This window comes from Lampris incognitus, chromosome 8 (assembly GCF_029633865.1).
Source record: "Lampris incognitus isolate fLamInc1 chromosome 8, fLamInc1.hap2, whole genome shotgun sequence".
NCBI lineage: Eukaryota > Metazoa > Chordata > Actinopteri > Lampriformes > Lampridae > Lampris > Lampris incognitus.
The window spans coordinates 31,384,273-31,410,520 of NC_079218.1; the positions used below are offsets into that span (position 1 = coordinate 31,384,273).

Sequence of the window (26,248 nt, forward strand, 5' to 3'; positions counted from 1 at the left end):
CCTCAAAACTGTTGTTTACTCTCCATATTAACTATGAATTGTGACGTTAAAAATATTAATAGTTAGTAGTATGGAGTATTAGTATTGAGTAGAAGCAGAATACTTCACAACTGCTATCATTAAACATTTACTGACATGCTACAGTACCAGACTAGAGAAAAAAAAAGTTTAATGTATTTATCTTAACATTAGTTTATAGGAATATTACATTTTCTTTCACACACACACACACACACACACACACACACACACACACACACACACACACACACACACACACACACACACACACGTCATGTTTTGTTTTTTGGAGGGATGGGGCCTTCACATAGGCTTGAATTTAAAATTATATTTGGGGCTACACTCAAAACGTTTGGGGCTTAAGCCCCAGCAAAATGACCTGGCGACGTCAATGGTATCAACTCTTCCAACATTCCCGCCACATATGGAATTACCAGTGGTTTATTCTTAGGCAGCTGTTGTCCTTCTCCCAGCAAACTGTTTATGTTGAAGCAACGTCAACAACAGCAGTTGCCCAGTGACATGCTGTTTGGAGTTTTACTGACGTATTATGCTCTAGAGTAACAAGGGCCCATCACTCCCCATATACAAGTGTTGGGTACTTCAGTCGTGGTCTGGGGCAGAGGAGGTTCACATCACACAAGGTAAAGTTCTCATATGCACACACACACACACACACACACACACACACACACACACACACACACACACACACACACACACACACACACACACACACATAGACTCGGGTAAATATACACAATAACAGACATTTTCTGAATGCATACTGTAAGTTTTGACCAGATGTGTAAAGATGTATATCCTTGAGACAGAGAGGTTAGTACTCACACAAAAATAACTATTATTCATTTCAAGTTCAGAATATTAAAATAAATCAATGAAATGACAAACCGTTGAATTTCTCAAAGAGTACGCAAAAACTGATTTTCATATGTTTTCAAATTAAGAAAAACAGTTGTTTGTAGCAACTGTTAAAGAATTGTATTGAGCAGACATTTTCTGTTACAGCATATATTTGGGCTGCATTATGTTTTTGTTTTTTTATCTTTTCAGTGATTCTGTAGGAAGCCAGTGTGTCGAAGCTATGTCAAGTTATCAGACAGTACAGAGAAGGGAAATCTTAATGCCTGTTGAGCATCAATATGTTATTCACAAACTCAAAAAGATCTAAAATGTTCAGTAAACAGAGGATTCAAAGAAATCAATATGTTATTTGCAATGTGGAAGGAATAGCAATGATGTCCTTAACACAGAACACAATTTACGGTATGTATTGTTTAAATTAGGTATTTAGGATGTTGAAATTCCATCTTCTGCAGTGACTCCCTGTGTCACTTCACTTACCCCTGCGAGCAAGCAAGCAAGTTTATTTATATAGCACACCTCATACATAGGGCAATTCAATGTGCTTTACACAAATAAAACCAGAAAAGGAATAGCCATAAAAAATATAATTAAAAGAGTAAACAAAAATAAATAGGAACAATCATATCTAAAATATAATTAAAATAATACAAAGTGCATAACATGTACTTTAAAAATAGTAATTAAAAAGAGTAATATAACTAAAAGACAGGTACTATTAAAAAGAAAATACAAAGTACAAAAAAAATAGCATAAAAACATAGTCACTTCCCCGCCAGGAGTGACTTGGAGATCTACTTCCAGAATTTAAGTGCAGTAGGAATAAGGTGCAAGTTTTAATGCTCAAACATAGGCACAAGGAAAAATAAATGTTTTTTACCTAGATTTAAAATTGCTATATTTGGGGCACATCTAAGAATGAAGAATTCATCTGCTTTAGAGCTTGCATCAAGCCAAATGCCTCTGTTCTTATAAGATTACAAGAGCAATACTGCCCTGCAAAGCATCCTATTAAGGCTGGAAGTAGGCGCTGAGAGGGCAAGGTAGACAATGTGATAAAAGACTTAAAACACTCAACTGAAAGCCCTTAATTGCTGCATAATGCAAAAAAGAAAAGTGTTTGGCGGGATAGGTGTGCTGGATGCCAGCATTAGAGTAATACAAACATAATTTGGATGTTTTTGCAACATTTCAGATGCATTATTTATTTCTGTTCCATTTTTACAGGGTTTTATTGAGTCCTGCTCAAAATGGAGAACCAGACTTTCAGCGCGGATATTTTGCTTCTTGAGGGGTTAAAGGTCATGCCCCAGTCCTCAGTCCCTGCTTTTTTACTCCTTCTCTTCACATACATCTTCATTATAGTGTCTAACATTGGCCTGATACTCCTGATCTCAGTGGAGGGTAGCCTCCACCAACCCATGTATCTGCTTTTTTGTAACATGAGTATAAATGATGTCTTTGGGGCCACAACCATTATACCTCGCTTGCTCAGTGACATTTTCATTGAAAGAACAGAACGGTATATTAGCTACATAGCGTGTGCTATTCAAGCATTTTGTTCTCATTTTCATGCGGGAACTTCTCATACAGTACTCATCATCATGGCTTTCGATCGGTACGTGGCCATCTGTAATCCCTTGCAATATGCTACTATCATGACCAACAAGATGGTGTTAAAACTGACCATCTCTGCCTGGACAGCTGCCTTCACCTTAGTGGCAATCCTCATAGGCCTGTCTGTCCGCCTTTCACGCTGCAGACGAATTGTGGTCAACCCCTTCTGTGACAATGCATCCTTGTTCAAACTCTCCTGTCAGAACCTGCTGGTCAACCACATTTACGGCATAGGCAGTGCTATAGTTATCCTCAGCTCCTCGATTGGGAGTATAGTCCTCACCTACCTAAGGATCGCCATGGTGTGCCTGAGTAGTAAGAACAAAGCATTAAATGGTCGAGCGCTGCAAACTTGTGCCACCCACCTGCTTGTGTATATGATTATGCTGGTTTCAAGTTTCACCCCTATTATCATGCACCGGGTGTCTGGCTGGGCGGATAAAGGGAAAGTGGCGTCTCTTCTGTTCCATGTGGTCCCCCCTGCCCTGAATGCTGTCATCTATGGGCTGCAAATCAAGGAAGTCAGGCTGAAAATCTTCAGAGTATTTTTTCATAATAAAGTGTCTTTGATGGGTGTGAAATGACAATCTGAAATATATTAAATATTTCAAGGAAAGATAACCTGAAACTTGAATCTGGAAATGGCAGGATGCCCCCTGTACATCATTCAAAGGTTATATTCAAAATTGTTCAATGCACTTCTCAAGAAGTGGAAGAAGTTCATGTTATGCTGGATTCAGACAGTTTGTAAGATGCAGGTGTAATTGTTGCCCTTCTGGCTGACAAACCAAGCTTCATATTTGAGAATTAAGGTAACCTACATTTCTCATTGAGACTTCACAGTCTTCAAGCTGCTCTCTTTTTCTACCTGATATTTCAACAATTTGTTTTACCTCATAAAAAAGTTGGTTGCTTTTGTTTGTCCCAAGCTCAAACTTTATTTATTTTGTTTACAGATGCTACAATAACTTAAAATATTGCACTGTGTTTGAGGGAAATTGTAATATCATTGCAATTATCTGTCTTTGCCAAAAGTATTACATAAAATGTTAGTTTTCCTACTGAATCCATTTCTGATATATATCAAGGTCTGAGGGCATTGTTTTTCAGTTCTACAAATGTCAATACTATTATTAATTTATACTGATATAGCAATAAATGATACACAAATCAAAGAATACAGTTTGCTTTTTGGCTCTTGGGTATTAGGGGCTAGTGTACCAAGGCAAATTGCACCCCTTCAAGACATTGTCCCCCTTACACAGTACAGTAGGTTATCACCAGTTTCAGGAGCCACATTTGACTCATTATTCCCTTTAGACCTCCCTCGGTTACCTTTTTTTCCTCGATTTAGATTGTTTCTGAGTCCGGTAATTACTTTAAGATACCACTGGCGACGTTTTTAATGATTGCTCATTCATTTTTAATCAGTCCATCTCTGTCAACGTGTTACTGGAAAGTAACGAGTGTTTCGCCCCTGTGTAATCTGTTTAAGGTTGATTTTTTTTTATTTCGAACATGCTAAAGTAACAAAATAAATTACACAGGCAGGAATACAAGAACAAATGGAAATAATAGTGAACATATTTTGCAAACTCTGTAACAACACAAGTAATAACTAGATCATGTTCGAAAAGGGCATAGGATGAAGTAAAGAACTTTTCTGGTCCTACCCCTTTCTTATAAATAGTATCAATCAAATCAAACCAAAACTTTCAAGACAAAACAAAAGTGGAAAAAAGAAAAGAAATGCCAACGCATAGAGATCAAAATAAACAAAACAGTACAAGTCAAACAAGGGACCTAACACGCCATGTATCAAGTCATGTTATTCCAGTCCACCTCTTTGTTCATCCATCCTATATCTATTCAATATGTTGTTTTTAAAGAGTTGTTTAAACTTACTTATTGATGTACACATCTTCATTTCTTTTTTACAGCTGTTCCATAGATTGACTCCTTTGATGGATATACAATGAAGTTTTGCATTTGTCCTCACTGGTTGTTTTTTGAATATACATATTCCTCTGAGATCGTGTTTACTTTCCCTCCTTTGGAACAACTTTTGGACACTGTTTGGTAACTGCTGATTTTTTACTCGTTTTGAATTGTTTTGAAGTCAACCAAATCCTTAAATTTTAGTGCTTTCAGCTGGATAAAGAATGGGTTTTTAGGCTCTCTGTAAGTTGTTTTGTTTACAATTCTTATTGCTCTTTTTGAAGGATTGAAATTGGATCTGTGTTTGTTTTGTATGTGTTCCCCCACACTTCCACACAGTATGTGATGTATGGAAGTATGAAGGAGCAGTACAAGGTGTATAGTGCTGACCGATGCAGGAGATCTTTGGCTTTATATAGTATTGCAATTGACTTTGATATTTTTATTTTAATATACTTTATATGTGGTTTCCAAAATAATTTATTGTCTATTATTACTCCAAGAAATTTGATTTCCGACACTTTTTCGATTTCTACATCATTTATCACGAGCTTCTTGTTTGAGTTTGTTGACCGACTCCCAAATATGATGAATTTTGTTTTGCTTAGATTTAGTGTTAGTTTCTTTGAATCAAACCAACTCTTTAGTTTGTTCAATTCATTTCCTATTGTATCCAAAAGTGGTTCCAAGTTGTCCCCACTGCAAAGTAGGTTTGTGTCATCTGCAAATAAAATTATTTTTAGTGCTTTTGAAACCTTACATATATTATTAATGTACAAAATAAACAACAATGGCCCCAACACTGAGCCTTGGGGAACTCCACACTTAACCATCATTAATTGTGATTTATAACTATTAATTTACACATATTGGTTCCTATTAGGTAACTGGATAGCCAAGAAAGAGCTACTCCTCTGATTCCATATTTTTGTAGTTTTATTAATAATAAGTCATGGTGAACCATATCAAATGCTTTTTTTTAGATCTAACAATAATCCTACAGCATATTTTCTTTTCTATAGCAGTTGTTATCTCTTCCACAAAATCAATGAGTGCAGATGATGTAGTCCTATTGGTTCTAAATCCATATTGTTGTTCACACAGTACATTATGTTTTGTGATAGAGTCATCGAACCTTCAGTAGAATATTTTTTCCAGTATTTTAGAGAATTGTGAAAGCAAAGAAACAGGTCTGTAATTTGAGAGTGTATGTCTATCTCCAGCCTTGTATATGGGTATGACTTTAGCTGTTTTCATTTTACATGGAAAAACACCAGTTTTCAGAGATGGATTGTGTATATATATATATATATATATATGTAAGAGGTTTCACCAAACACTCAATAATATCTTTAACTAGTGACATTTCAATACCATTGCAGTCTGTTGACTTCTTACTCATAAATCTTTTGACAATATCAGTAATTTATTTTTCATCTGTTCCCTTTAAAGACAAAGATCTTTTAGCTGTAAATCTTTATTTGCCACGTCATTTCTACAGCCAGTAATTGCAATCTTCCCAGCCAAACCAGGACCAACACCAGCAAAAAAATCATTGAATTAATTAACAATTAAGGCCATATCGTTGATAGTTTCATTATTTTTTGGTTAGGAAGCAATTTGGGTATCCAGTTTTCCCCTTTTTATTTTCAATAATATCATTCAATACCATCCATGCATTTTTTATGTTGTTTTTATTGTCCTCTAGTAATTTGCTTTAGTAATCCCTTCTGCTGTTTCTCATAATTTTTGTCAGTTTGTTTTTATACGTCTTGTATTTGTGTTCCGATTCTTTTGTTTTCTTCTTTAAAAAGTCTTTATATAATACATTTTTCTTCTTACATGAGTTTAATAATCCCTTAGTAAACCATGGCTTTTCAGTAATTTTCTGTTTTACTACTTTAACAAGAGGACAGTTTTTTTTCATAAAGAGCAGTTGTTATTGACAAAAATGTGTCATAGGCTTCGTCTACATCTTCCACATATACTTTATTCCAGTCTTGTATCATCAGATCATTTTTAAAAGAATATATTGTCCCTTCTGTTTTTTGTCTAATTATTTTGTGTGTTGTAACATCCTTACTTGCCCTTGTACAGCTCTGAATGATTGCACTGGCAGATGGTCACTTGTGTCATTTATTATTAACCCACTTATTACATTCCTATCAAAGACATTAGTGAATATATTGTCAATTAGTGTAGAACTGTGAGTTGTTATTCTGCTCAGGCGTGTGATTGAGGGATACAGGCTCATACTGTATATTGAATTAATGAATTCTGTAGTGGTATTGTGTTTAAGTGGGTTTAACAAATCAATACAGAAGTCCCCACAAACAAAAACCATTTTCGTATTATGTATGTTCTCATACATCTCCAATAATGTTTCCCCAAATGTATCAATACATGATCCTGGAGTTCTGTATACACAGCTTATTAGTATGTTTTTTGATTTCTGTAGTTCTATTTCTACGGTAATACATTCCACGATATTGTCTACTACTTGTGAGATACTATTGATAGATTTACAATTAGTTTTTGTCAATGTATAAAGCAACCCCTCCACCCTTTTTTTTTTTTAAATTCCTATTCATAGAATACATCTCATATCCCTCAATATCGACCATGGCAGTTTGTTCCTCATTAAGCCAAGTCTCAGAGATTGCTATTGCAGTGAATTGGTTCTTCAGCTGTCTTAAACAGTGTCAGATCTTTGAAAGGTTTGAATTCAGGCTCCTACTATTGAAATGTATGATTGATATTACTCCATTCATTTTTGAATTTATGTTAAACTGTTCCTCAGTATAGTATTTTGTGTGTGTTGATGTAAAAGCTGTTCTCAGGATCAATATCATTCTCCATATCATGTCCTTTATGTTCAGTGAATTCAAAGGTTTTCAGTCCAACAGTTTCATATTCTGAGATCAGCACTTGTTGATTAATATCTCCAGTTGGACATGAATGACATGTGTCAATGAGGCGTGTCATGGGTTGTAATTGTCATGGGTGTCAGAATTATTACCTTCGCTGTTCTCCAAGGGTTGACATCTCTGATACATGTCCAGCTCTGCAATGTCCATGCTGGCCAGTACTTTAGCTTCCTCTGGAGATCCATTCAGTTTCATGAACACTTTACAATTTGTTGTCCATGTTGATTGAGGTAGCATGAAGTATTGATGACACTGAATAGGTTAGTGCCCCTCAAAGCTGCATTGTAGCTGTAGTCACTGAATCTAGTTTGATAAGCAAAATGATAAACTTATTGAACCAGATCATCAAAACATTGTAAAGCATGGAAACTCTGATGAACAGAAATAATTGAAAACAGTTTAACTTCTGCAAATTTTCACTTTTTTTTTTTAATCTGTTAAATTTACTTTAGGTTCAAATTTGCAAGTATTTCACCACGTATAATAAGACCACAGTTTTCAGTAGGGAAATCAAACAGAAATACTAAAATTACAAGTTTTTTTTTCCACACCTGTGAGAATTTATTACTGTTTCAGAAATTCATCATGTTACTGCCAGGACGGAGGATTTTTCTCCACAATGTGTCTTTGTGAAGCATTTGTGTGCAAAATGTTAACAGGCAAATGATAATTATTGCAATTTATAGTAGGAAAAATAGAATATTACATAGATTATGCACAGATCTTCCAAAAAAGATAAAAAAAAGAAAACCATGAATCACAGCCACTATTTTGCTGGCTTGTGATTCATGGTTTTGTTTATGTACATTTTTCACCTTTGACTTTTTTTGTAAAGCATTTTCAACAAAGTTACAAAGTGATGTGAAATAAAATGAGCAACGCAAATGAACTAATAATCAGTTCTTGTGTTCGTCATATACCGCCCCCCAGGGTGTCATCTGGGGAACTTTGCAGTCACACTTGACATGTTACTCTCAGCCATTCCTGATGATGACACACCACTAATTGTCATGAGAGACATGAATATCCTTACTGAAGAAACCCAAGTGACTGACTTCCTGTCTCCTCTTTCCTCTTTTGACCTCAGACAGGTCCCCATCCCTCCCACACACAAAACAGGCAATACTCTTGATCTGATTTTGACTCGTAAACTGCTCCACAGCAAATCTGACTGTCACCCCCGCTACATCTGTCAGACCACTTCTTTATTCTACTCATGAACTCCTTACTGGAACATCCTCATGATCCTCCACAAATGGACTCCTTCTGCCAAAACTTCCAGTCCCTTACACAGACCCAGCTTTCCAATGAGGTCTTGGCTTCCATGCCTCCTCATAATTAATTCTCTTCACTCCCTGTCAACCAGGCTATGAGGGGGTATCCGGGTGGTGTTGCAGTCTATTCCATTGCCTACCAACACAGGGATCGCTGGATTGAATCCCCGTGTTACCTCCGGTTCGGTCAGGCGTCCATACAGACACAATTGGCTGTGTCTGCGGGTGGGAAGTCAGATGTGGGTATGTGTCCTGGTCACTGCACTAGCGCCTCCTCTGGTCAGTCGGGGCACCTGTTTGGGGGTGGAACTGGGCGGAATAGCATGATCCTCCCACGCGCTACATCCAACTGGCGAAACTCCTCACTGTCAGGTGAAAAGAGCGGCTGCCGACTCCACATGTATCTGAGGAGACATGTGGTAGTCTGCAGCCCTCCCTGGATCAGCAGAGGGGATGGCGCAGCGACCGGGACGGCTCAAAAGAGTTGGGTAATTGGCCGGGCACAATTGGGGAGAAAAACGGGGGAAAATCCAAAAAAATAAAAAATCTCCTCAAAAAAGCATCAGACCACTATCTTGCATGACTCGTGTATAGGTCAACTCTGCTCCAAAACGGCTACAGCCCAGCCCAATTCACGTCAGCTTCGCACCACTGTGCCAACCCTTCCATCTGTGCTGAACCCGTCACTTCCCAACAGTACTGTCAAGTCTAGGGAGAGAGAGAAAAGGGGCGCAGACCAAATGTGCTTCAACAAATGTCACCAGGTGTACAACCTGGGCAAACTCTCTCCCGGGAAACAGGTGTGGGTCACAGACGAAAAGGTCACACAGACTGTTATAAGAGAACACTCAACACCACATTCCTACATGGTTTATGTGCCTCATGGGACAGTTCGTAGGATCCGGCACCACCTTATTCCTATGGATGGGGCTGAGAGCAACAGCACCACACAGGGTAGCCCCCAGGTGCCTGCAGACTCTGCACCCATATACACTCCAAAGACACAAACACCCTCAAGTGAAGGAGTTCCGAGTATCTCGGGGTCTTGTTCACGAGTGAGGGTAGGATGGAGCGGGTGACTGACAGGCGGATTGGTGCAGCATCAGCAATAATGCGGACGTTGTACCGGACCATTGTGGTGAAGAAGGAGCTGAGCCAGAAGGCAAAGCTCTCAGTTTGTCAGTCAATCTTTGTTCCAACCCTCACCTATGGTCATGAGCTTTGGGTAGTGACCGAAAGGGTGAGATTGTGGATACAAGCGGCTGAAATGAGTTTCCACCGTAGGGTGTCTGGGCTCAGCATTGGAGATAGGGAGAAGAGCTCGGACATCCGGAGGGAGCTTGGAGTACAGCCGCTGCTCCTTCGCGTCAAAAGGAGCAAGCTGAGGTGGTTCGGGCATCTGATTAGGATGCCTCCTGGGTGCCTTCCTTTAGAGGTTTACCAGGCACGGCCAACTGGAAGGAGAAACCGGGGTAGACCCAGAACTCGCTGGAGGGACTACATGTCCAATCTGGCCTCGGAACGCCTTGAGATCCCTCAGGAGGAGCTGGAGGGCGTTGCTAGGGAGAGGGACGTCTGGAGTGCCCTACTAAGTTTGCTGCCACTGCGACCCGACCCCGGAGAAGCAGCTGATGATGAATGAATGAATGAATGAATGAACAATATTGCTTGTTTGTGGTGGTGGGTTCCCAAAATGCCATGATCGCTGTTCTGAAGTGTCTGTCGTTAATGCTTGCTTGGCTGTGTGTGCACTGTCATGATGTGTAGGCTTACATGAAACGACTGCTGGAATAGGCTCCAGCATCCCCACGACCCTGAGAGCAGGATAAGCGGTTCAGATAATGGCTGGATGGATGTGTGGTAGGTGGGGGTGGCTGTCATATGTTTTGCATAGTTTTGCACCCCGGCATATTGTCACCATATTTCGCTGAAGTGCACATAGAGTATATTATTAGTATAGAGTATATTGGGACTGCTCAGGTTGGATGGTTTGGAGACAAAGCAAAAGAGGCAAGACTGAGATGGCTTGGATATGTGTGGAGGAGAGATGCTGGGTATATTAGAAGAAGGATGCTGAATATGGAGCTGCCAGGGAAGAGGAAAAGTGGAAGGGCTAAAGAGGAGGTTTATGGATGTGGTGAGAGAGGACATGCAGGTGGCTGGTGTGACAGCGGAAGCTGCAGAGGGCAGGAATAAATGGAAATGAATGATTGATCTGCTGTAGCGACCCCTAATGGGAGCAGCCAAAAGTAATAGTAGTAGATTCTGCTGAAGTGCACATACAGCTTCTGTGATGATCCGATTACTCGTAAGGAGGATTTGCATTTTGTTTAAAAATTAGCTGTTTTCTGTTTCGATGATACCTCTCACTCCCTTTGTGCCGTTTGCTTGTTGTATTGCCTAGGCAGGACTAGCGTCTTAATGTTTGTTTCAGAACTGGCATTGTCATAGGTGACTTTTGCAGTACTATAGGAGAGGACACTGTAAACTAAGCTGGTAGTTTGCTTTTTTTCCTGACTAAGGAAAGGTGGTCAGAGGGCCAAGGTTTAAGAGTCATGGTTCGCTACTGTACACAACATTGGTTTTGTTCACAACTTTGACTTGTTCTGGGAGCATGCTCTCTGTATAGAACACATGGTCCTTACCTACTAGGTAGTCGCATGCTTGCTGCTAATTTGCAAATTGATGTTCTTTTTATTTGGGGGGGGGGCATTACCCCACTCTTCCAAGCCGTTCCGGTCATTGCTCCACGCCCTCTGCTGAGCCAGGGAGGGCTGCAGACTAGCACATGCCTCCTCTCATACATGTGGAGTCGCAAGCCGCTTCTTTTCAACTGACAGTGAGGAGTTTCTCCAGGGGGATGTAGTGCATGGGAGGATCACATTATTCTATGAACTTCCCCCTCCTGCCCGAATAGGCGTTCCGACCAACCAGAGGAGATGCTAGCAGCGACCAAGACATGGGGGGATGTACTAAGTTCTACAAGTTTGAAGCCTTGTGTCATTAAGTGGGCGTGCATTTGAAGCCTTGCGTCATTAAGTGGACATGGGTTTGAAGCCTTGCGTCATTAAGTGGGCGTGGTTTAGACCGTAAGCAGAAAGGTCATGGATCTTACGTATTACAAGTGCAGCTCAAAATTCAAAAGACAGCTGGCAGTCATTTCTGACGAGATCAGGTACTTTGCTTTACTACCTTTACCATCTAAACCACGACCTCTTTTTGCATCAAATGTAGCTATTAGGAAGAAAAAAAAACCAAAAACAAAACTGCAAAATGTAACGTTATCTAAAGGTAGTAAAGTAAAATACCTGCTCTTGTCAGAGTGCATGATCCGTGACCTTTCTGTTTACGGTCTGAACCGTGCCCACTTAATGACGCAATACTTCAAACCCATGCCCACTTAATGACGAGAGGCTTCAAACCCATAGAATTTAGGGCATCCCACCAGGACACATACCCACATCCAGCTTCCCACCCCCAGACACAGCCAACTGTGTCTGTAGGGACGCCCAACCAAGACGGGAATTCGAACTGGCGATCCCCATGCGGTGCACCTCGATGTTTTTTTCTCCCCCCTTTTTCTCCCCAATTGTACCTGGCCAATCACCCTGCTCTCTGAGCCGTCCCAGTCACTGCTCCACCCCCTCTGCTGATCCAGGGAGAGCTGCAGACCACCACATGCTTCCTCCGATACATGTGGAGTCGCCAGCCGCTTCTTTTCACCTGACAGTGAGGCATTTTGCCAGGGTGGCATAACGCGTGGGAGGATTCCCACCGGTTCCCCCTCCCCGCTGAACAGGTGCCCCGACCGACCAGAGGAGGCGCCAGTGCAGTGACCAGGACACATGCCAACATCCGGCTTCCCACCCGCAGACACGGCCCAATTGTGTGTAGGGTCGCCTGACCAAGCCAGAGGTAACACTGGGATTCGAACTGGCGATCCCCATTTTGGGCACCTCAATGTTCTCCTCCCCCCCTTTTTTTCTCTCCATTTGTACTTGGCCAATTACCCTACTCTTCACATCCGGCTCCCCACACGCAGACACAGCCAACTGTGTCTGTAGAGATGCCCGACCAAGCCAGAGGTAACTCGGGGAGTCGAACTGCCAACCCCCATTTTGGTAAGCAACTGAATAGACCGCTACGCTACCCAGGCGCCCCAAGGGGCACCTCGATGTTCTCTTTTTCCTCCCCAATTGTACTTGGCCAATTACCCTACTCTTCACATCCAGCTTCCCACCCACAGACACGGCCAATTATGTCTGTAGAGATGCCTGACCAAAGCTGGACGTAACACGAGGAATTGAACCGCCGACCCCCGTGTTGGTAGGCAACGGAATAGACCGCTACGCTACCCGGGCGCACACCTCGACATTCTTTTTTTTTCTTACAATTTTCCCCGTTTTTCTCCCCAACTGTATCTGACCAATTACCCCGCTCTTTTTGAGCCGTCCCGGTCGCTGCTCCACCCCCTCTCTGCCCCGACCGACAAGAGGAGGCGCTAGGTGCACCTCAATGTTCTGTCCGCCACACTGATTGACACACGTGCCTTCCTGAACCCACTTCTTCTCCTTTGCCCACAACAACGACTGTCACATCCTTTGCCCATACTGGCTCCCCCTTGTGGTATGATCAAACTACTGTTCAGCCTCTTCCCATTCTTGACTGTTTTACCAACAGACATCATTACCGTCACCATCGCCACAAAAAACAACACGTGAATCAGTCCAGTATCCATCCCCTTCCTCAGTCCTCCCAACCTATCACAAAGCAATATCATCTGAAACTGGTTTTGTTCAACACTTGTTCAATCAATTAAAAAAACCTCATTCTGAATGAATTTATAACTGACAGTAACCTTGATTTCCTCAACGCAGCAACTGGTGATGCACAAGCCAGTGCATTCTTAATGCCGGTCCCAAGCCCAGATGAATGGGGAGGGTTGCGTCAGGAAGGGCATCCGGTGTAACACCTTTGCCAAATCAAATATGCAGATCATATATCAGATTTCTATACCGGATCGGTCAAGGCCCGGGTTACCAATGACCGCCACTGGTACTGTTGGCCAGCAGGCGGTCGGTGAAAACTATGCTACTGTTGGGCAAAGGATGAGAGTAACAAGGCATGTGCAGAGGCAGCAGGAAAGGAAGAAGGGTATGAGTGTGGAGGTGAGAGTCAGAACTTTGAATGTTGGCACTATGACTGGTAAAGCGAGAGAGCTGGCTGATATGATGGAAAGAAGGGAGGTAGATATACTGTGTGTGTAAGAGACCAGGTGAAAGGGGAGTAAGGCCAGGAGCATTGGAGGTGGGTTCATACTCTTCTACCATGGTGCAGATGGGACGAGAAATGGGGTAGGTGTAATTCTGAAGGAAGAGTATGTCAAGAATGTGTTGGATGTGAAGAGAGTGTCGGACAGAGAGTGATGAGTATGAAGCTGGAAATTGAAGGTGTGATGATGAATGTTATCAGCACACAAGTTAGGTGTAAGATGGAAGAGAAAGAAGAATTCCGGACTGAGTTTGATGAAGTGGTGGAGAGGGTACCCAAGGAGGAGAGAGTGTTGATTATAGCAGACTTCAATGGGCATGCTGGTGAAGGGAACAGATGTGGTGAGGAGGTGATGGGCAGATATGGTGCCACGGAGAGGAATGTGGAAGGTCAGATGGTGGTGGATTTTGCAAAAAGAATGGAAATGGCTGTGGTGAATACATATTTAAAGAAGAGGGAGGAACACAGGGTGACGTATAAGAGTGGAGGAAAGTGCACACACGTGGCTGTATATTATGCAGGAAGCGCAATCTGAAAGGGATTGGAGACTGCAAGTTGGTGACAGGGGAGAACATAGTTTGGCAGCATTGGATGGTGGTCTGTAGGGTGATGTTGGAAATCAAGAAGAGGAAGAGAGTGAAGGCAGAGCCAAGGATCAAATGGTGGAAGTTGAAGAAGGAAGACTGTTGTGTGGAGTTCAGGGAACAGTTAAGACATGCACTGGGTGGTGGTGAAGAGTTGCCAGATGGCTGGGCAACCACTGCAGAAATAGTGAGCGAGACAGCTAGGAAGGTACTGTGTCATCTGGACAGAAGAAGGAAGACAAGGAGACTTGGTGGTGGAATGAGGAAGTACAGCAAAGTATACAGAGGAAGATGTTGGCAAAGAAGTGAGACAGTTAGAGAGATGAAGAAAGTAGACAGGAGTACAAGGAGATGCAGCGTAAAGCAGAGAGACATGGCAAAGGCAATGGAAAAGGCGTACGGTGAGTTGTATGAGAGGTTAGACACTAAGGAAGGAGAAAATGACTTGTGCCGATTGCTAGACAGAGGGACCAAGCAGGAAATGATGTGCAGCAGGTTAGGGCCCAAATAGGGAACATTCTGTCGTCTCACTCCTTTGATTTCAAGAAGAGCGTGAATTGGCTGAACAGGAAGGTGGAACAAATGGTTCTTATGAAAAGACTCAGAAATGGTTATGACTTGTGAGCCGTTGTCCATGATGGACTCACATGGCACACTTTCAAGGAAGACTGTAGCTGCACATCGGGGACCTATAAGACCTATAAGCCAGACCATCACACAGGGCCCCCACACACAAGAACACATACACACACACACACACACACACACACACACACACACACACACATTCATACCGAGGGACAATTTAGTATGGCCAGCGGCCTGTCCAGAGTGTCTCCCTGCCTGCCGCCCAATGACTGCTGGGATAGGCTCCAGCATCCCCACGACCCTGACAATAGGCTAAGCAGTTTGGATAATGGATGGATGGACCTGACCTACGTGTCTTTGGACTATGGGAGGAAACCCACGCAGACACGGGGAGAACATGCAAACTCCACACAGAGGACGACCCAGGACGACCCCCAAGGTTGGACTACCCCGGGGCTTGAACCCAAGACCTTCTTCCTGCGAGGCAACCGCACTAATCACTGCGCCACCGTGCCGCCCGCATCCAGGAATCGACATCCAGAAAAGAAGGCAATCACAACAGCAATGGACATCCCCGGGTGGAGCAGCTTCCCACTGTCCACAGAAGTTGCTCTCAATAAAAGAAAGAAAGAAAGAAAGAAAAAACAGCCTGCGCACAAGTGTGTAGTGCAGTTACTAAGAGTCCCATATCTCTGAATTTTATACAGGCTTAATGAACTGAAACAAACCATAATTGTCTTTAACAAAATCATCTCTTCCCTCTATGTTTTACCAAAATGAAACAGCACAGATCATTGGACAAGATTCACAATACTCAAAACACATTACCATACATATTACCTGTACTTTAGCAAGTTACAGCAGCAGAAATGCCGCGCCGTGTTAGCCTCTAGGCCGCAATTAGCCGACGGAGCTATGTGGCTAATAAGCGCACTAAAATTGCAACACATACTGTAGCGACACAGCATATCCTGACTGGTTTTAACAACGTAACTTCAATGTGAAATAAACATTTTAACACTTGTCATTAAATATAAATGCTAAATTGCTAACTCACCAGGCTATTTCGATCAACAGAGAGGAACGCTGTCGCGTTTCTCTCAACGATGACTTCTCTTTATTTCTGTTACTCCGCAGCTAATAGCGTAGCTCAGTCTCTTCGTGGCAATACAGATACTTAAATGGTTCTATGTTCGTCACTCATAGGTTCAGCATTAGCTTTTAGTTTAGACACCTCACTGGGAAATTAAGCTCTAGCCACAGGGAACTCCCCGTGTTACCTCCGGCTTGGTCGGGTGTCTCTACAGACAAAACTGGCCGTGTCTAGGGGTGAGAAGCCGGACGTGGGTGGGTGTCCTGGTCGCTGTACTAGTGCCTCCTCTGGTCGGTCGGGGCGCCTGTTCGGAATTGGGGGTAGGGAGGGAATGGGGGGAATAGCGTGACCCTCTCACGCGCTACGTCCCCCTGGTGAAACTCCTCACTGTCGGGTGAAAAGAAGCGGCTGGCGACTCCACATGTATTGGAGGAGACATGTGGTAGTCTGCAACCCTCCCCCGATCGGCAGAGGGGGTGGAGCAGCGACCGGGACAGCTCGGAAGAGAAGGATACTTGGCGGATACAACTGGAGAGAAAAAAGGGTTTTTTTTAAGAAGAATTCCTGGAACTGCTGCAGTGCTTCAACTTCACACAACATATCAGCTTACCCACTCACAGCAGTGGTCACATCTTGGATTTGGTCTGCCCACTGGTCTCACAATACATCAACTCTCCAACCTCAACTTCATTATCCCTGACAACGAGGCAATCACCATGGACACTGACATCCCCAAAAGTCAAACGCATAATATCCTCCAGAAATCTCAAATCTATCTCTCCCTCAGCTCTCCCTACTTCTCTTGCCAGTAAAATATCTGCCTCCCCTCCTTCGCTGTCTGATCCTGCAACTTCTCTGCAACTCCCGACTTCCTCATACAATACCACACCTCCTCTCTTGGCACCCTGTCGTATGCTTTCTCTAAATCTACAAAGGCTGCTGTCACCTTCATCCTCAAAAAACCAGGACTCAACCATGATATCTTGAGCAACTTCTGGCCAATCTCCAATCTCCCCTTTCCATCAAAAATACTGGAACGTGTTGTCACCTCCCAACTCAGAGCTCACCTCATCTCAAATACCCTTTTCCAACCATTTCAATCTGGTTTCCGCTATCAGCACAGAAACAGCCCTACTTAAAGTCATCAATGACCTCCTCTACTCCTCAGATACTGTCCACCTCAGCATTCTCATCCTTCCCTAACCTCACTGCAGCTTTCGACACATTCAACCACACCATTCTTCTTCTCCACCTTGAATCCTCCCTCAACATCACCGGTTCTGCCATCTCCTGGCTAAAGTCAAATCTCACAAACAGAAAAAAGGTCATCAGCATCAACAGCTGCACCTACTTCACTGCTCCTCTCTCCCAAGGTGTCCTCCAGGGTTTGGTGCTTGGTCCTTTCAGTTCATCCTTTACATGCTTCCCATCGGTAACATCAAATGTCATCACGGTCTCCACTTCAACTGCTACGCTGATGACATCCAGCTCTACATCTCCACTAAATCCATCACCACTACAACTTACTTCAGTCTGACCAACTGCCTCACTCAGATTAAATCATGGATGCAAGCTAACTTCCTCAAACTAAATTGTGACAAATCTGACATCATCATTGGTCACAAATCCCTTACAAAAACCCCTCACAACTTCTGCCTCATCGTCAATAACTCCACTGTCTCTTCCTCACACATCCACAACCTCGGAATCATTTTTGACAGCAACCTCTCCTTTGAACACCACGTCAATCCAATCACCAGAATGTCCATTTTCACCTAAAAAACATAAGTTCGTCTTTGCCCATCACTCTCCTTCTCTGCTGCTGAAACTTTGATCTATGCCTCCATCACATCCAGAACTGACTACTGCAACAGCATTCTGTATGGCTCATCATTCAAAGTCCTAAATGAACTCCAGTACATCCAGAACTCTTCTTCTCCCCTGCTCACCCACTCCCGCTCCTGTGATCACATCACTGCTGTCCTCCAGAACCTCCACTGGCTCCCTGTCCCACAACGGATTCAATTCAAAGCCTTCTCTTCACTCACAGAGCCTTTCATAACCACGGCTCATCCCATCTCACCTACCTGCTCCACTACCATACTTCCTGCCACAGCCTTCTTACTCCTCTGATGCCAACCTCCTGTCTCCACCACACAGGACCAAGCACCAGACACGTTTTTGGTGTGTTGCTTTTATGTTCATTTTATCTTATGTTAAGCTTCTTTGTGTACCTCAAAAAGCGCTATACAAATAAAATGTATTATTACTTACTATTGTATAAAAAATTATCTTCAAGTATGCAGTAGCCATTTCTAAACCAAGAATTATGTTAAGCTTCTTTGTGTACCTCTAAAAGTGCTATACAAATAAAATGCATTATTACTTACTATTGTATAAAAAAAATTACCTTCAACTATGTAGTAGCCATTTCTAAACCAAGAAAAGGACAATGGGCGAAGGGCAAATTGCCCGATTATCTTCAGATTGTTGGCACATTGAGATGGTCATTTCAAGCAATTAAGGGCAACTCTCCAATTTGCTTTATTATGTTTTTAATGATGAGGTTATACACTTATGTGAATAAAATTTACATTTCATTATAGCTGCCAAGTTATAATGAGTCAGTCAAAAAGACAAATAAATACATATCTGCTCATTAATGTGAGCAGTGAAGGTTTGGGGGAAACCAGGGCTTATTGCTGAGATTTTGAAAATGGTTAGGGGCCTGATTTAATAAAATAAATGTTTGTGATGACGTCAACTTAATAACTCTTAACAATAGACCCACACACATTAACATAGGTAACATATATCATTTTCATACATAGTTCGTAATTAATTATACACATTAGGTAAATGATATCCCATATAATATCAATTGGTTAACTTGATTTTTGATTGATTTTTCCTTCATGATATCTCACTGCATTTTTCTCTTTGATTTTTTTTTCTTTTTCTTTTTTTTAGGCAATGGCTGAATTTTCAGTTACCAGACTAACCAGAATAAAATGTCAAGACAATGCAAAATCTTGATGTCTGGCAATGCGAAATTATGTATGAAATACTATAACCAGACATTTACTTAGTCTGACTTTTTTTACCTGCATAATTTGAGAAGAAAGGTGCAGTTCACTTTATTTATTGTTAAGTGCTTTTGTACATATAAAGAATTTGTCTTGGTTCGTAGTTTAAATTGGAAAAAAAACCACAATCCAACATTCTAAAGTAGAAGTACATGTTCTATTCATCTTGAAAGCATCTCAAAGAATCTCAGAGTTTTGGCATTTCAAGGGATATTAAGTGAACAATTGAGTTAGTGAATTAGGCAATTAAAAGTGTCTTTGTACAGAGTGCAAAATAATAAACTAATAAAATAAATTCAGCAGTACATTTTGCTAAATAGATTATCTGCACAACAGAGAATCTGGCTAGTGGCTCTCTACCACACTGTATTCACAGATTGATTATTGCACGGTTGATAACTGTATTGCACTAGAGAGGGAACATATACACTTATAGTAATTTTTTATGCTAATAGAGGAAAAAATAGTAGGCACTATGTTTGAAAATATATTTGTCTTGCGGAAAGTTGAAATCTGATGAAAACACAAGCAGTGGATATTCTTAAGAAATCACATTCCTTGTTAGGCAAAACATGTAGGAATTCAGAGCGGGATGTAAATGTCATTTGGAACATAATTATCTGTGAGTTGTGACACACTGCAACACTTTAGGTGAGACCCTTGCTATGAATTGCTTGATGATACTTGCACGTAACTCTTTTGTGACCAGACCATAAATGATTGGATTGATGGCTGGTGGAACAATGATAATGAGGATGCTAAAGAACTTCTTGATGTTATGGGAGACCGAGGGAAACCTTTGACTCACAATTATGATTGCAGAAGCAATTTCATACAGCACATAGACCACAAGATGCGATGCACAGGTCTGAAATGCTTTGCTTCGGGTGCCACTGCTACTCCTGCCTTGTTTTATGCAGGCATAGAGGATCTTGATGTAGGAAAGAGCTATGATGAGGAACGTGCCCGTGCTCAGGGACCAAGACATGCATAAGCCTAGAGAGAATTGACAATTCATCACATTTTTAGTATATGTCACTGAGTGTATTAATGATTAAAGCATGAATATAATTGATAATGAATATGTTATTAGCCTGTAATCATATTTTCATTGATTATTTCATCATGAGAACTAACCATAGACATTGTTTATAGGTGTCGGCCCACAAGCCAGACGCAGAATTGAACGGTTACTACAGTAGACATGCTTGATGGTGGTGCTGCAAAGGGGTGTACCAACATTGAGGGCAAAAAGCACCCCAATACAGAGCAGGGCAACTCCCCAGGACAGAATACAAGAGAGGAGCAGCCGAGGTGATGACATAATGGTATGGTACCTGAGAGGTTCACACACAGCCACATACCTACAGAGGGAGAGAGCAAGAGAGAGGACTATGAATCTGACTAAGTTTTACTATATTGTGACCTAAAACTGGTGTAATGAGACTGGTGTAATGAAACGTTGTTATTGTAACAAAAAATTGCAGTATCTAATGCTATATGACCTCACTGTCATAATTAGTAGGTCGATTCTCTCAACCCCCCCCCCCAATAAAATCCTTGACTTAGCTGTTTCATTAAACACCACTTTAAAAACAGCAAATCACCCTGACCCCCCCCCCTTTTCTCCCCAATTGTTTCTGGCCAATTACCCCACTCTTTCGAGCCATCGCTGCTCTAGCCAGCCCCTCTGCCGATCCGGGGAGGGCTGCAGAATGCCACATGCCTCCTCCGATACATGTGGAGTCGCCAGCCACATCTTTTCACCTGACAGTGAGTTTTGCCAGGAGGACATTGCGTGTGTGAGGATCACGCTATTCCCCCACCCCAGTTCCCCCCCAACAGGTACCCCGACCGACCAGAGGACGGACTAGTGCAACGACCAGGACACATACCCACATCCGGCTTCCCACCCGCAGACACGGCCAATTGTGTCTATAGGGACACCTGACCAAGCCGGAGGTAACATGGGGATTCGAACAGGCAATCCCCTTGTTGGCAGGCAACGGAATAGACCGCTACCCTACCCAAACACCCCAAATCACCCTAACTTTTGAGCCATGCCAAAAGCTGAAATGCTGCAAAGCACTTCAGTTTGGCGCCAATGTTAACAGGTGAGCATGTTTTTACCAGCTGAGTCGAGCAAGCATATGTAAGTGAAGTGAAATGTTTCAGCTTTAAATTTATTTTCTGATGCAGAAAGTGTCACAATACACCAAAGGCAGTCATGTTGATGTCATATCACCACAACACATCTCATGTATGATAATATTGAATATATATGCCATTTTTGTTCATACAAATATTTATAAATACTCTCCGATACCTGTCATATGCCATAGCAGCAAGAATTGTCTGAACTGCAGCACCATACATGTGAACGATGAAGCCCTGGGCAATAGCGGTGACATAAGGCATTCTCTTCTGCCCCGTCAGGAAGTGTATCATGAGTCGAATCAGCACAGCTGTACCTCCCAGCAGGTCACAGGCTGCTAAGTTACAAACCATAACATACATGGGTCTGTGTAAGGTCCTGTCTGCTATGATGACACTCAACACCACCCCATTCGCCACCAGTACCACCATATAGTTGAGAAGAGCCAAAAAAAAAAGTAAAGGTCCGTGGCCATGCGGAACATGGAACCCCTCCAGCTCAAACACAATGGGCTGCCTCAGCATGGTCATGTTGTCCATCCAAGCCAGCAGAACTCTGTGAAAATGAAAGCAAAGGATGAGAAAGTTTATCTATTTCCAGCCTGGATAGAGAACACGAGGTCTCACTTGTAAATGATTGAAAAGCTGCAGGATTCTAACACTTAATCTCCTCTTTTACTGACACTTAACTGATCTTGTATCCTACCAAAAAAAGAAAGAAAAATTCAGTATTTCTTAAAAAGTAGAAGTTACAGATTTGTATTAAAATTGGTGAATTGGTGTTGATGATATTGGCCCACCATATAGACACTGTGAAATCTAAGATCAAAAAAATAAATGAACTAAAAACAAAATGAGCAGGTTGAAGTTTTGACAAAAAAGATAGACTACTGTCTCTGACATGATGGGAAGCGATGATTCGTCATAATTCCCTTTTCGCTTTTAATTTTAATACAATTAAAAACTACAACTTCATATTCCAAATCTCCTAATGCAATTCATATTTCAAAGTTCCTTACATCAAAGAAAGGTGAAAATATATATTTAAAAAAAAAGAAGTATAATTGTACCAATTTTAACACCACACAACCATGCATCCAAAACCTTTTTTTCCCCATTGTGTGGTTGCGTGGTGCAGCAAGGCATCTTACATGTTAAGTCGGAGGTCCTTTGTTCTTCTTTCTACCTGTCTGAGTAGTGATGAAGTTCTGGCTGAAGAAGAAATTACTCTCTTTTATGTATGTGCTCCCAATTACACCTGCTGTGATGTGGATTGTCTTTCATACATAGGGTGGAGAGAAAGCCTGCTGATAGGCATTTAATAGGATCAACACAAAAACATGCGCACACACGTACGTGCACGCACATGTTGACACCATGATTGTTGGAGTAAGGACAGATACACAGTAAAGCTTTATGGCATCAGATTTGTTTCAAAAGGAAATCAATGCAGAGAAGATATAAACACATGCAGAGGACATGATTTACACATGCCCATCAGGTCTTACAACAAGAACAGTAAACAAAAAATGCCTTTTTCTTAGACACAAATAAATACGTGTCAATATGTACCTGATGATAGTAATCCCTCCAAAATATTTCAAAATTTGAAAATTATTCTAGAAATAGTTTCTTTAAAGGCCAACTTTAGTCATACACTGATTTAATACAATAAAAACATGTGTTTTCCTAGGTCTAAGGTTCCCTTATGTAATGATTTTAGTCGAAAATGCATATTTGCTGTGTTATTGAAATATTTGGTCATGGAGCTCAACCGAACACACGTCGCATGAGAGTTACAGATTTATGACACATTGAAAGAAGATAACACAATTATAATGGAATTATAAAATATATGAAGAATATGATGAGGAGGATGCCAAGCAGTATCCAAACTCCACCGATAAAGTCGAGGACCTGAGCCATGCAACCAGCATCATCATGTAAAAAAATTTAGACTGAATAGGTCCCTGGTGGCCTGACGGCATGTTCAGGGTGTCTCCCTGCCTGCCACCCAGTGACTGCTGGGATAGACTCCAGCATCCCCGTGACCCTGAGAGCAGGATAAGAGGTTTGGATAATGGATAGAGGCCCTGAAGGTAGGTAGGTAGGTGTGTGTGTGTGTGTGTGTGTGTGTGTGTGTGTGTGTGTGTGTGTGTGTGTGTGTGTGTGTGTGTGTGTGTCTGCGGAGAGGGGGAATCGAGTCTGGAGGTTGGATGGAACAACTGCTCGGTTCTATGCTCATATTCATAGATATTTAAATAAGGACTTCTAACCCAGCCACTGAGGATGCACAAGCCAGTGCATTCTTAGAGCTGGTCCCAGGCCCGGATAAATGGGGGGATAATGAATCCGGAAGTGCGGTGGATTAGCAAGGAGGAAGTGAGGGCAGCTATGAAGAGGATGAAGAGTGGAAAGGCAGTTGGTCCTGATGACATACCAATGGAGGCATGGAGATGTTTAGAAGAGATGGCAGTGGAGTTTTTAACTAGATTGTTTGAAAAGATGTTGGAAAGTGAGAGGATGCCTGAGGAGTGAAGAAGAAGTATACGTACGTATACCGATTTTCAAGTATATGGGCAATGTGCAGAACTGTAGCAATTACAGAGGTATAAAGTTGATCAGCCACAGCATGAAGATATGGGAAAGAGTAGTGGAAGCTAGGTTAAGAGGAGAGGTGGTGATTAGCTAGCAGTAGTATTGTTTCATGCCACGATAGAATACTACAGATGCAATGTTTGCTTTGAGAATGTTGACTGAGAAGTATAGAGAAGGTCAGAAGGAGTTACACTGTGTCTTTGTAGATTTAGAGAAAGCATATGACAGGGTACAGAGAGAGGAGGTGTGGTATTGTATGAAGAAGTCAAGAGTTGCAGGGAAGCATATAGAAGTGGTACAGGACATGTATGAGGGAAGTGGGACAGTGGTGAGGTGTGCGATTGGAATGACAGATGGGTTCATGGTGGAGGTCGGATTACATCAAGGATCAGCTCCTTGTCCATTCTTGTTTGCAATGGTGATGGACACGTTGTTGGCCAAGATCAGGCAGGAGTCTCCGTGGGCTATGATATTTGGGAATGACATTGTGATCTGTAGCGAAAGTAGGGTACGTACAGGTTATGGAGACCCTGGAGAGGTGGAGGTATACATCTGAGAGAAGAGGAATGAAAGTCATTAGGAGCAAGAGGGAATACATATGTGTGAATGAGAGGGAGGAAAGTGAAATGGTGAGAATGCAAGGAGTAGAGGTGACAAAAGGTGTATGAGTTTAAATACTTGGGGTCAACTGTCCAAAGTAATGGGGAGTGTAGAAGAGAGGTGAAGAAGATAGTGCAGGCAGGGTGGAGTGGGTGGAGAAGAATGTCAGGAGTAATCTGTGACAGAAGGGTACCAGCAAGAGTTAAAGGTAAGGTTTACAAGATAATTGTGAGACAAGCTATGTTATATGGTTTGGAGACACTGGCACTGGCGAAAACACAGGAGGTGAGCTGGAGGTGGCAGAGTTGAAGATGATAAGATTTCCACTGGGAGTGACAAAGAAGGAGAGGATTAGGAATGGGTATATTAGAGGGACAGCTCAGGTTGGACGTTTTAGAGACAACGCAAGAGACGCAAGATTGAGATGGTTTGGACATGTGTGGAGGAGAGACGCTGGGTATATTTGGAGAAGAATGCTGAATATGGAGCTGCCACAGAAGAGGAAAAGAGGAAGACCAAAGTGGAAGTTTATGGATGTGGTGAAAGAGGACATGCAGGTAGGTGGCTGTGTGACAGAGGAAGATGCAGAGGACAGGAATAAGTGACCAAACAACACCAGCTGAACGGGATATTGAAGACAGCTAGCAAGATCACTTGTACCCCACTCCTCTTCCTGTTGGAGATTTCAAGATTCAAGATTTAGTTTATTGTCATTTTCATTATGTACTTGCGCACATAAATAAGAACGAATTGCCGTTTCTCCCAGCCCACAACAGTGCAACAGAAAAGATAAAAATACACATCCAAAAATTCCCTAAAAACAATACCACTAAAAACTTAAAAATAGAGGAACAAAACAAAAAAGCATAATGGTTGAGGTCAGGCCGTCCGCCAGGTGCACTCTCAGGAACTTGACATTACTGACCCTCTCCACAGTGGTGCCACTGATGGTCAGCGGCATATGATGGTGCCTGCTGGCCCCCCTGAAGTCAATCACCATCTCTTATGTTTTGCTTATATTCAGGGAGACGTTGTGGGATTCGCACCATGCCATTAGCTGCTCCACCTCCATCCAGTATGCAGATTCGTCATTCTTGCTGATGAGACACACTATTGTTTTATCATCTGCAAACTTGTTGATGTGGTTGTTGTCAAATTTGGCAGTACAGTCATGGGTTAGACGGGTGAACAAGAGGGCACTCAGGACGCAGCCCTGGGGTGAAGCTGTGCTCACTAAGATGGAATTTGATGTGTGGCTGTCCACCCTGACTGTCTGCTGCCTCTGCGTCAGGAAGTCAGGGACCCAGTTACGGGTACCAGTGTCCACGTCCAGCAACCTCAGCTTCTCCATCAGCTGTTGTGGTATGATGGTGTTAAATGCTGAGCTGAAATCGATGAAGAGGATCCTGGTGTAGGTGTTCTTCCCTTCCATGTGTGACAAAGTGAGGTGAAGTGTGGTACAGATTGTGTCTTCCATGGCTCGGTTGACTCTATATGCAAACTGTAGGGGATCTAGGTTTGCAGTGAGGCAGGCCTTAATGTGCTGCATGACAAGCCGCTCAAAGCACTCCATAACTATCGGAGTGAGGGCCACAGGGCGGAAGTCATTCAT

At 42.3% G+C, this 26,248-nt stretch overlaps 2 protein-coding genes across 2 annotated transcripts; one reads left to right on the forward strand and one right to left on the reverse strand.

Annotated features, from left to right (window-relative positions):
• Positions 1-2,153: 2,153 nt before the first annotated feature.
• LOC130116357 (olfactory receptor 52N2-like) lies at positions 2,154-3,107 on the forward strand. The gene has a single exon (XM_056284273.1). It carries the CDS (start codon positions 2,157-2,159, stop codon positions 3,105-3,107), a length of 951 nt encoding a protein of 316 aa, XP_056140248.1. The 5' UTR covers positions 2,154-2,156.
• Positions 3,108-19,900: 16,793 nt separating this feature from the next.
• Positions 19,901-26,248, reverse strand: LOC130116358 (olfactory receptor 2F1-like). The gene is made up of 5 exons (XM_056284275.1): positions 25,907-26,248; positions 24,553-24,566; positions 21,611-21,994; positions 20,422-20,648; positions 19,901-20,280 (listed from the first exon to the last, which is right to left on the reverse strand). The coding sequence occupies exons 1-5, from the start codon at positions 26,246-26,248 to the stop codon at positions 19,901-19,903; spliced, it is 1,347 nt and encodes a 448-aa protein (XP_056140250.1).